Below are 12468 nucleotides of genomic sequence, written 5' to 3'. Positions count from 1 at the left end.
GTAAGCTTCGATGTCATATCCTCTTCACCCAAGTGCCAATAAAAGAAGCCTTGACAGCCATCCAAAACAAATACAACCCCCAAGCACATCCTAGATCTAACCAACCACTGCCTATCCAATACATACTTCACCTACAATGGACAAAAATACAAACAAATAGAAGGAGCACCCATGGGATCACCCCTCTCACCTGTCATGCAAACCTCTACATGGAACACTTTGAAACACAAGCTCTAGAAAAATACGACCACAAACCCAAACTCTGGCTCAGATACGTAGATGACACCTTCATAATCTGGCCACACGGAAAGAAAAAACTGAACAACTTCCTCACATACCTCAACAGCCTACACCCCAAAATACAATTCACCATGGAAACAGAAGCCAACAATCAACTTCCCTTCCTAGATGTCTTGGTATACAAAAGATCAATGGCTCCCTAGGACACACCATCTACCAGAAGAAAACACATACTAACCGCTATCTACATGCACTCTCACACCACCACCCAGCACAGATCAATTCCGTAGCCAAGACACTCATCTCCAGAACAAAATGCTTAGCCGATGAACAACACCAAAAACCGAACTACACACTCTCACCAACGTACTTACAGCCAATGGATTCCAAAGAAAGAAGATTACCCACCTAATCCAAAAAGAAACCCAACCAAAATCCAAGACAGAGAACAAGAAAAGCGGCAAAGCCCTCCTCCCATATATAAAAGGCACTACAGACAAAATTAGCAAGATCCTCCAAAAACACAACATCAAAACAGCATTCTGCACAAACAGAAAAATATCCACCATCCTAAGAAACCCCAAAGACAAAATCGAATTAGAAAACCAAGGAGTATACGAAATCCCCTGCACTGCCTGCCCTACCACATACATTGGACAAACTAACAGAAGAATAAGTGCACGCATTGAAGAACATAAGAACTCAATCAAAAAAGAAGAAACGACCTCTTCCCTGGTCCAACACCTCAAAGCCACAGGACATGAAATTGATTTTAAAAATACCAGAACTATCGCCAAAACCGAACACTTCAACAGCAGAATAATCAGAGAAGCCATAGAGATAGAAAAACGCCCACACAGCATGAACAAACGAGATGACACCTCCCGCCTTCCAGCCATTTGGAAACCCGCCCTCATGAACAGACAGTACCTAACATGAAGAAGGACACCAGACCCACACCCATGAGAGCCACACAAGATGCCACCACCACACTTCCATATAGAAAACAGACTCCCACCCATTCAGAAAATGAGACACGACCATGGACCAGAAGCTGCACTGCAGCTGCATCACTACCCACTTCAAACCCCTCTGAGCCATACATGAAGCAAACCGACACCCACTATGAAGATGCAGCAGGACCACGAACTAGAAGCCAAACAGCAAGATCACAACTCACCAGCTCAAATCCCCAGCAACTAAGACTAACCTGAGCACAACCAAGCCCCCACCTGAACAGAACACGCCTCCAACCAATCAGAACACGGCTAACCCCCAACCAATCAGAACACAGCCAAACCCCCTACCAATGAGAACACACCCCCACCCAATCAGAACACAGCCAAGCCCCCACCCAATCAAGTCCCACCCCACTGGCAGTTAAAAGGAGGAAGCAGCTGCAATCTCACATTACTCTGAGAAGTACAGAGCCGGAGACAGAAGCCTGAAGATGATGAATGAGACTTCATCGAAACGTTGCCTAGATACTTGAATCTTACGCGGGAGAAAACCCGAACAACCAAAGATCGATCTATATATATATATATATATATATATATATATATATATATATATATATATATATATATATATATATATATACACATACATACATACATACACACACATACATACATACATACATACATACATACATACATATATATATGTTTTCTGAGGTTCTCATGGGTATTTGTATGTGGATCTTTGGTTGTTCGGGTTTTCTCCGCGTAAGATTCGAAGTATCTAGGCAACGCTTTCAATGAAGTCTCATTCATCATCTTCAGGCTTCTGTCTTGGCTCTGTGCTTCTCAGAGTGAGTCACTCTGAGAAGCACAGAGCCAAAGACAGAAGCCTGAAGATGATGAATGAGACTTCATCAAAAGATACTTGAATCTTACGCGGGAGAAAACCCGAACAACCAAAGATAGATAGATAGATAGATAGATAGATAGATAGATAGATAGATAGATAAAGTTTTTGCAGGTATTTACATGTATGGCATTCAGCTTTGTTCGGGTATTTTCCCACGTCATTGTAGTTGTGCTTTTGAAGTCGTAGCAACGTTTCGGCAGAATCTCATCTGCCATCATCAGGCTTCTGTATAGTGTTCATCTGTGAGTCAGGCTTTTACAGTGGTTTCAGATTTAAATTTGGGGCAGCCTATTGCTGTGCCAGAATGGTTTTGTCTTCACCCTGATTGGTTGGGAGTCTTGGTCTGTGTTTATTGGTCTTGGAGTTTGCTGTGTTCTGCTTGATTGGTGTTTCTAATATCTTCTGTCTGTTTTTTGGCTCTTTTTGTATCTTGATTGGCTGGCAACATTGTGTTACTTTATTGGAGGCCTTTAGTGCAGTTTGGCTCCAGGTAAATGGACGGCTATCATTAGTTAGGAAGCTAGGTTTCATCTGGGTGCCTGGTTGGGGTGTGTTTGAGCTAGAGGTATCAGATCCCCAATCAAGATACAAAAAGAGCCATTCTGGCACAGCAATAGGCTGCCCCAAATTTAAATCTGAAACCACTGTAAAAGCCTGACTCACAGATGAACACTCTACAGAAGCCTGATGATGGCAGATGAGATTCTGCCGAAACGTTGCTATGACTTCAAAAGCACAACTACAATGACGTGGGAAAATACCCGGACAAAGCTGAATGCCATACATACATACATACATACATACATACATACATACATACAGTATTCAGCTTTGTTCGGGTATTTTCCCACATCATTATAGTTGTGCTTTTAAAGTTGTAGCAACATTCTGGCAGAATCTCATCTGCCATCATCAGGCTTCTGTATTGTGTTTGTACAGAAGCCTGATGATAGCAGATGAGATTCTGCCGAAACGTTGCTACAACTTTAAAAGCACAACTATAATGACATGGGAAAATACCCGAACAAAGCTGAATACCATACATGTAAGTACCTGCGAAAACTTAAGAAAACACACACACACACATATGTGTGTGTGTGTGTGTGTGTGTGTGCGTGTTTTCATAGATTTTCACGGGTACAGGTGCGTTTGGGTCTTTTCCCGTGTAAGATTAAGAGTATCTTGGGTTTTTTGTAAATTAGGATGTCCAGGAAGGGAAGTTGGTTGTTGGTTTCTGTTTCCATGGTGAATTGTATTTTGGGATGTAGGTTGTTAAGATGTGTAAGGAAGTTGTCCAGTTTTTCTTTCCTGTGTGGCCAAATTATGAAAGTATCATCTACATATCTGAGCCAGAGTTTGGGTTTGTGTTTGGATTTCTCTAGAGCGTTGGTTTCAAAGTGTTCCATGTATAGGTTTGTGATGATGGGTGAGAGGGGTGATCCCATGGGTGCTCCTTCTATCTGTTTGTATCTTGGTCCATTGTGGATGAAGTATGTGTTGGTTAGGCAGTGGTTGGTCAGATCTAGGATGTGTTTGGGGGGGTTGTATTTGTTTTGGATAGCTGTCATGGCTTCTTTGATGGGCTCTTGGGTGAAGAGGGATATGACATTGAAGCTCACGAGTAGGTCGCTGGGTTGTAGATTTTGTTTCTTTATTATTTCAATAAAGCAGATCTTTCTGTTCCACGTGTAGATCTTTGATCATTTCCAAGAGGTGGTATGAGTTTTGTAGATGTGAAGCTGCTGCTTCAGCATGGGGCTGTAGCTGCTTTGCTAGGTATTTGGCTAGGTTTTGTGTACTGACAGCCAACGGCTTCCACAAAAGCAAAATCACTGGCTTGATCCACAAAAACAGACTGAGACATAATGGAGACCTAGAAGACGAACAGACCTATGGAACAGCTGTCCTGCCCTATATAAGAGGTACTACAGACAAAATTAGTAAGATACTAGACAGGCATCACATCAAGACTGCCTTCAAAACAGACAGAAAAATAGCAGCCATCCTAAGAAAACCCAAAGATAAAATTGACCTGGAAAACCAAGACATATATGAAATTCCCTGTGCATCATGTCCTGCCACATACATTGGACAGACCAATAGAAGAATAAGTACCCCCCTAGATGAACACAAAAATGCAGTAAAAAAGCTGGAACACACTTCCTCACTAGTCCAACACATGAAAGCCACAGGTCATAGCATCAACTTCAATGGCACCAAAACCCTAGCCACTATAGAAAACCCCAGCTACAGAATTATCAGAGAAGCCATAGAGATTGAAAAAAGACCTGAAAGCTTGAATAGAAGAGATGACTCCACCAGACTGGAAGCCTGCACTCTCACACAAAAAAATCTCCACACCACAAGCCAGGCAAACACCTGGGCACAAACAGACTCCCCCTCCAGCTCAAAAACACCCCAACCAGGCACCCAGATGAAACCTAGCTTCCTAATAAATGATAGCCGTCCATTTACTCGGAGCCAAGCCACACTAAAAGCCTCCAATACAGGAAACAATGTTGCCAGCCAGTTAAGACAAAAAAAGCTACAAAACAGACAGAAGATATTAGAAACACCAATCAAGCAGAACACAGCAAACTCCAAAACCAATAAACACAGACCAAGACTCCCAACCAATCAGGATGAAGAAAAAAACATTCTGGCATAGCATAGGCTAGCACCAAATTTAAAACAGAAACGGCTGTGAAAGTCTGACTCACAGACGAACACGATACAGAAGCCTGATGATGGCAGATGAGATTCTGCCGAAACGTTGCTACAACTTTAAAAGCACAACTATAACGACGTGGGAAAATACCTGAACAAATCTGAATACCATATATGGTATATGGAATGATGTGGTTAATGGTAATATTTTTTCTATAATAAATGCTTTAAAAGGAATTATATTATTTCATGTGATTGAATAATTCTTCTTTCATATATCAGAAATAGATGCATTCATCTCTATCAGTTTGCCAGATAGGTAACAATGGAGAGTAAGACACACAGTAATTTCTTTTCTTTACTGAGCACTAAGCCTGAATAACTTTAATGTTCTTCATGTACAGCTATTAATCTTCCTTCATGAAAATGCATAATTAGGTCTTTCAAAGTGCTTCCTAGTGTCATTGTGCCAGCCCCAATATATGAGCCATTCTACATTTTATGTTAGTTGTTGATATATTAACTCTGCAAGTTATAATTCACTAGAGATAAGGAATGTCTATTTTTGTATTCCTCAGTTTTGATTTGCTATTACCTGCAGTTTCCTCACAAAAATCTTTCTTAATTTTAATGGTGTTTAGTTTATTTGCTGGTTTATTGATACTGATACTTATTTACATTTAAATCCATTTTATATATTAAAGGATCTTGTTTTTGTTTTGTTTATCTTTGTTACTCTTACCCTATAATTTAAATATCTATTTATCATTTAAAATATTTTACATTAAATCATAATTTCCTACAATTGAAGGAATGGTATTGGTTGAAATGTGTTTACAGTCACATTTGCTTTCCAAGTACTATTAAATGCATGTCTTCAGAATGATTGTTTGAATAATAATCATACTATTGTAATTTCTATAATGCTTATATACATTTTAAAATATATAAATTAAAACTAAGTACACATTTTATAAAAATAAAAAAATATTAAAATGCCTTCATTATTTCTATAACATTCCTGTTTCAGTTGAAGTTAGATGTAATTTTAAATTTTATGTTCCAATCCCAAATGATGGGAATAATTTCAGTGAGAAATTTTACTTGACACAATTTGGAAAAGCCATATTCTGCACATAGTTTATCTGTTTTGCATGCAAATTTTCATGTTTATTGTAAGTTTATTCTTTTTTCAGTTTGTCAAGGAACAAGCAATAAGCTAACTCAACTTGCAAGCGTGGATGACCACTATAACAACCTTAAAAGGATGTATGAGAACTGTGAAGTAGTGCTTGGCAACCTGGAAATCACTTATGTGGATTACAATTATAACCTTACCTTTCTAAAGGTTTGTAAAATGAATTAAGTTGTTCTAATCTGAATGGGAAATGGAGAGAATGTCTTTACCTACCTTTGAAAAGAGCAAGTCCTATTTTCCACTCCTAACATATCATTCTGTTACATTCCAATATTCTACATGCAGTTTGTCTGCACCCTCATTAAATCTTGAAGCTAACTATGGGAGCTCTAGGGAATACAACATGAGGAAGATATTACAATCAATCAGAAATATGCATTTCAAAGAAGCTCTTACTTTAATTGTATGGTTTCCTATCATTGGTTGTTTTTGTTCAGTCAGTAAACTGTGTGTGACACTTCGTAATCCTATGGTCCATAATATGCCAGGCCTCTCTGTCCTCCACTGTCTCCTGGAATTTGCCCAAATAAACATTCATTGCATCAAGGGCATTATCTAATCATCTCATCCTCTACAATCCCCTTCTCCTTTTCCCTTCAATCTTTCCCAACATTAGGATCTTTTCCAATGAGTCCTTCTCATTTGATGGCCAAAGTTTATTTGGTGGCCAAAACATTCGAGGTTCAGCCTCAATATCTGCCCTTCCAAAGAACAGTTGGATTTCATTTAGGATTGACTCATTGGTCAATATGAATTTGTAAGAAGTCACTTGGACTTCTTAGAAGACATTTAGAATGCAATAATGCAGGCAATTAAGAGCATATCTCAGTGTGTCGACATAATTCTGCTACTTTGCAAACTTCACTGGCTTTTCAGAAGCAATTCATGGAACTAGTCTTGAAACCAATAAAAAGTTGGTCATTTGCAGTGCATCTATTTCCAATTATCTCTGCCTTTTTGATAAATTGGCATTCTTACGGTCCCATAACTTAATGCCCTTTGGCGGCACCAAGGAGATATGGAATGGAATGCCATTCCCCCTTTCAATTTCATTGCTCCAGATGGACCCAACATGGCTTGCTCTTTTTTAGATGTTCAAGATGAGCTTTTCTTCCAGGAATTGGAACAGGATACACTTTGAGCTTATCTGGTTTAATACATTTTGGTTATTAAAATGTAGATCTCTCAAATTTATATCTTTAATTGCATTTTATTTTTGTAAGATTATTTGTTGTTTTAACTTTATTATATCTTGAGTCCCAGCTATATAAACAGAATAGATAAACATTATCTTATATTTCTGGAATTTATCCTTGTGAGCCTTAACATTTTGAATTTATAAATGCTATATGGAAGTTACTTAATTTGCATCTTATTTAAAAGAGGTGTTTCTCCTAAATATACTTAGCAAGTATAAGGTCAAGAAAAGACTTTGCTTTAGTCTCTGTCCCTATATTTTGCATAACTTTGTCTTCCATACCTTCCAGACTATACAAGAAGTGGCTGGCTATGTGGTTATAGCAATGAATGCAGTGAAAACTATCCCTTTGGAGAATCTCCAGATAATACGAGGAAACACACTTTATGAAAATGCTGCACTAGCAATTTTATTAAATCACAATGGTACAAGGGGACTTAAAGAGCTGCCATTAAGACGGTTGGCAGGTGAGAAATTTAGAAGGAAAAGAATAAAAATTTAACAAATGCTTATATTATAAATAATTTTTTTTTGAATTGTTAGTAAGCATAATACTGCAATAAATACTCTTGAAAGAATGGTTTTGATTCAGCATATAACATTTAAGAGTTGCCTTATGACAAAATGGACCACTAAATAAATAAATAAATATAAATAAATATAAAATAAATATAAAATAAAATAAATAAATAAATATGCATTACTTTTTTTATAAGAAATGGAAGGATCCACAAATCCTTAGTATCAGCACAATCAAATAAGGAACTTTTTCAGTAGCTGAATTTGTTTATTGTTATTATCATTAGAATATTTGTGAAAACCCTCAAAGTGATTTTCAGTAGTTTAAATAGCTTCTCAGCCTTGTGGCTAAGTGTAGTAATTTAAATAGTCAATTGAGAAGACAGTGAAGGGACACTAATCACTGGAGAAAGCCACAATAAGTAAATAAAAGAATAGAAACATGCCATATTAAAGCCTGATATATATTGTAAGGTGGTCATTCCACTGGATTGGTGACAATGAAATGGTATTGCCAAGAACTAGATTTATAAAGAAACTGTACTTTTAGAAGTAGCTGTTGTGATTGGAGAGGTTTGTCACAGATATTCACATTTTTTTAAAAAAAGTATAGTCAGACCAAAAATTTCAATCATGCTTGGTAGAAGCTTGAAAATCAGGATTGAATGGATATGAAACAGGCATAGTAAGTCAACTTCAGTCATTAACTTACTTGTAACTTCTGATCCAGGACTCTCTTAAGGCATGCATTCCATTATATAAATACATTCTGCAAGCTACCAGTCTGTGAATTATACAGCCAAGCTATTTATTAAATAGCACTTTGGTTTCTGGAAAATATTCTATACTCAGAAAGTCAGTAAGTTTAAACAACTGTAAAGAACATGTAGTTTAATTTGGGTAATCCTCAATTTACAACCACAATTGAGCCTAAAATTTCTGTTGTTAAGTGAAACATTTGTTAAGTGACTTTTGCCCCATTGTATGACCTTTCTTGCCACAGTTGTTAAGTGAATCACTGCAACTGATAAGTTAGTAACTTAGTTGCTAAGTGAACATGGCTTCCCACTGTTTTTGCTTGTTGGAAGGTTGCAAAAGGATCACATTACCTTTATGGCTAGTTTCCTTGGAATCTCCTCAAATACTCAGTTCAAGCATCGAGAGAGTCCAGTAAGGTGCCCCAATATGTTATTCTAGCATTGACAAAAACAAAATAAAACAAGGTGTGAGCAACATTGTGTAGTCATGGTGATAAGCAGTAAAAAGTATACATTTTTCAAGCGCAGGGCAACTGTGTGAGACTAGGCTTCCAAATATTTGTAAAAAGGAATAAGGGCTGTTCAATCACATCCTAATATTTATAAGACTCATTCTCTTTTCCCCTCAATACCAGCCTAATCTGGCCAATTTTTAATTAAAATAATATTAAAACTGGAAATTTCAGAAATTAGAAATTAAAATGGCCATTCTTTCATTTGTGGTGGTCATGTAATAAAATTATACTCTTTAGGTATAAAATTTGGAGAGAGATAAATACTAAACAAAATATTCAGTACTCTCTAGCACTAGAGTTATTGCATTTATTTATAGGCCTGAACCAGGGGTGGAATTCTACCAGTTCTGACCAGTTCTATAGAACCTCTTGTTAACTTTCTAAGCAGTTTGGAGAAGCAGTAGTTAGAAGAAATCTCCTTTTGTTTTTTCCACCCTTATTACATTCTTGGCAGCATGCCTAGAATTACTGTCTCTGAAGGAAGTTTTTTTTTTTTCCTGATACTTTCTAAAAGAGGAAGAGTTTTTAAGCTTTTTACACTGCTGTTGGGAGGAAATACTCCCCTGGAAATACTTCTTCTAGGCTAGCTAGAAAGATTGACATTCAAACGTGAGTTTACATATCCTTTCTGAGTTTTGGTCTAAAACTGGTTTTTGGGTGAAGTTTAATTCTGTGCTTGGTGACGTTTAATCCTGTGTTTATTGATGGGATAGTTTTCCCTATTCAGCTTTGTTTGTAAGGAAAAAGATTAATATCTGTTCCTGAAAAGAAACTGGTTTGAGAAATCTCTCTAGTTCCTGTGTCTATTTGTTCTGGTAATAGGTTTAATAAGCAACAGCTACTGTTGTGATTTAATTATTTGTATTGTGTTTGAATTTTTTCCTGTCTCATGGTTTCTTTTTCTATCTGGGAGGGGGTCTTTCTTCACTGCTTTAGTGGTATCTGGCACTGTGCTTTTGGGGTGTACTTCTAAGAGGCAGGATGCAAGCTTGGTACTGATTTTTTTACTGCCTTTCTGGGAGGCATGTGACCTTTCCTTAAATCTGGATAATTTCCTTAGGATATCTTGAGAGATGAGTGAGACCATCTGGTATCTTTAAGTGGTGCAAATGGATCTAAGGATTGCTTCTCATGGGTGTGCTCTTTCTGGAGAGCTTAAATGACCTCTCTGCTAAAGGGTTTCACTTTATGAGCAGAATTGGCTGCTGATAGTTATCATTGCATTTTAATTATTTTAATTCCTCAAGGTGCTCTGGCACCTGCCTGATTTGTAACTCTGGCTTGCAAGTCTTTTTAATCTAATGATTGGTATTTAGGGCAGCTTTTTGCAAGCAAAGAAGCTTTTTGTATTTTTGTACAGGTAATCCTTGACTTACAACAGTTCATTTAGTGACCATTCAAAGTTGCAATGGCACTGAAAAAAGTGACTTATGACCATTTCTCACACTTACAATCATTGCAGCATCCTCACTGTCATGAGAGACCAGGCAAGGAGAAGCTCCCCTTGACGTGAATGATGTTGAGTTGGCCACAGCCACCCAGTCACATGACCACCAAGCCACACCCACCAACTAAGCCACACCCACAGAACCAGTTGTTAAAAAATTTGAATCCCACCGCTGGCCTGAATTTTAAGTTTAAAAACAGGGAACTCATCTGTCCCAAAGGTGCATTTTCAAAAGGCAAATGGGCTTTGTTTTTCCTTAAGAAAACAAAGAAAAACAAAGTCCACTTGCCTTTTGAAAAAACACCTTTGGGACAACCATGACCTGGATGACTGAGAATCTCTATAGACAGGAAACTCATCTATTTAATTTTTGTAGCTAAAATCATAATTAACCAACATTGTCTAACTGACATAATAACTGACATTTGAATTAACTGGTACATTGGGAAAAAAAATACATACAGATATGGTTAAAATAATGAAACATCAGAGAAAGGAACTATAATTCTATCACATTTGAATGATTTTATATTTTATCTCAAATAATAATACACAGAGGCATTTTATATATATGGTAAATTTTTATATGTATAGTAGCTATCTGTTTGCTTACTTTTAGTAATTTTTTGTATTTTCTATATTTTTATATGTGTCAGATATGTGTTATTTACTTCAATTCTGTTAACTCATGAATGATACTTCATCAAAATAAGTAGGAATGATTATAATTGTGTAATTTTTTAAATATAAAAATTAAACCAAGTGTATTAATTCTAATTTCTTTTGGCAGAAATTCTAAATGGAGGAGTAAAGTTCAGGAGTAACCCTTACCTCTGCAACATGGAAAATGTTCTGTGGGATGACATTTTTGATAAAAATAATGTTCGGAGTTTTGTACAGTTTGACACCAACGAAAAAACAAAGGGGTTAACAGAATCTCACATATCCTGTAAGTGTGCACAGGAGACATACAATTCATGAATTTTACTAAACTAATTCTAAAGAAACAGTGGAGGGTTTACTTCATGTAACTTTATAATAAGAATAGGTGTTTGACCAATAGAAAAATAAACTCTTTTTAAAGAGTTATTTATTTAGTGATTTATTTGCCTTCTGAAATTATATTTAGTATGTATCTTGCAAACTTTTTAGGATATGAAAGAACTAATTTACATCTTTATTGTACTGTAAAATAAAATGTATTTGAGTACAGAAATATATACATACGTATTGTTTGAGATTTACAGTAAAATTGTTTATTTTCTTTCATTATATTTGATAGCTAACCTTAATAGTAGGATATTAATCCTTTGTAATTTTCAGCAATAAAATTGTAAGTTAAACTTTAACTTACATGAAGCATAAAGTTGTTATTTAGATCAATTTAAGCTGTTGTCAACCTGTATCCCCGATGGTTTTATAAAGGGCAAGAAAATTGAGGAAGAATAAGCATTTAAAACATATTTTATGTTGTTTATTGGTATAAAGACATACATTTACATAGAAAAGTGACTTCCTGTGGTGCTGCTAGGGCACAGGTGAGATGTGCTTACACAGGTAAATTGGGTATGTGTGTGACTGATTCAGCTTCTCTAATTTATAATAAAATTTCTGCATAAGATTATGTATTTTGGAGAGGGAAACATTTTAGGGTTCGGCCATTTTTTCACACAGAACTCTGGGCTATCTAATGTACAAATAACTTAAGGATTAGCTTTTTTTAGGTAACAATTTTGCAGTACCTAAATAGTTCCATTACATCACAGTCTTCATTTAGTCTGTGGAAATGTGGAGACAACTCCAGTTATACCTTTGCAATCTTCCACAAAAAATTATGGTAGCAGACCAATGATGGGATTCAAATTTTTTTTACTACTACTTCTGTGGGTATGGCTTAGTGGGCGTGGCAGGGGAAGGATACTGTAAAATCTCCAATCAGAGGTGGTATTTGCCAGTTCTCCAAACTACTCAAAATTTCCGCTAACGGTTCTCCAGAACTGGTCAGAATCTGCTCAATACCACCTCTGTAGCAGACTCTTCTACTCTGTTGA

The 12468-nt window shown here is 36.6% G+C and overlaps 1 protein-coding gene across 2 annotated transcripts in view; it reads left to right on the top strand.

Annotated features, from left to right (window-relative positions):
• The window catches only part of EGFR (epidermal growth factor receptor), a 205848-nt gene that overhangs the window by 109850 nt on the left and 83530 nt on the right, over positions 1–12468 (top strand). For both annotated transcript variants that reach the window (XM_026702290.2, XM_087916316.1), the window contains exons 2-4: positions 5979–6130; positions 7468–7645; positions 11208–11366. In XM_026702290.2, coding sequence (XP_026558075.1) covers positions 5979–6130; positions 7468–7645; positions 11208–11366 — 489 coding nt within the window. The remainder of the gene's footprint in view (positions 1–5978; positions 6131–7467; positions 7646–11207; positions 11367–12468) is intronic.

Source organism: Pseudonaja textilis, chromosome Z, assembly GCF_049901715.1.
Source record: "Pseudonaja textilis isolate UNSWEBS1 chromosome Z, rPseTex1.2, whole genome shotgun sequence".
NCBI classification, from domain to species: Eukaryota; Metazoa; Chordata; class Lepidosauria; order Squamata; family Elapidae; genus Pseudonaja; species Pseudonaja textilis.
Note: the sequence above shows the minus strand (reverse complement) of the source record. Positions and strands in the feature narration are given on the sequence as shown.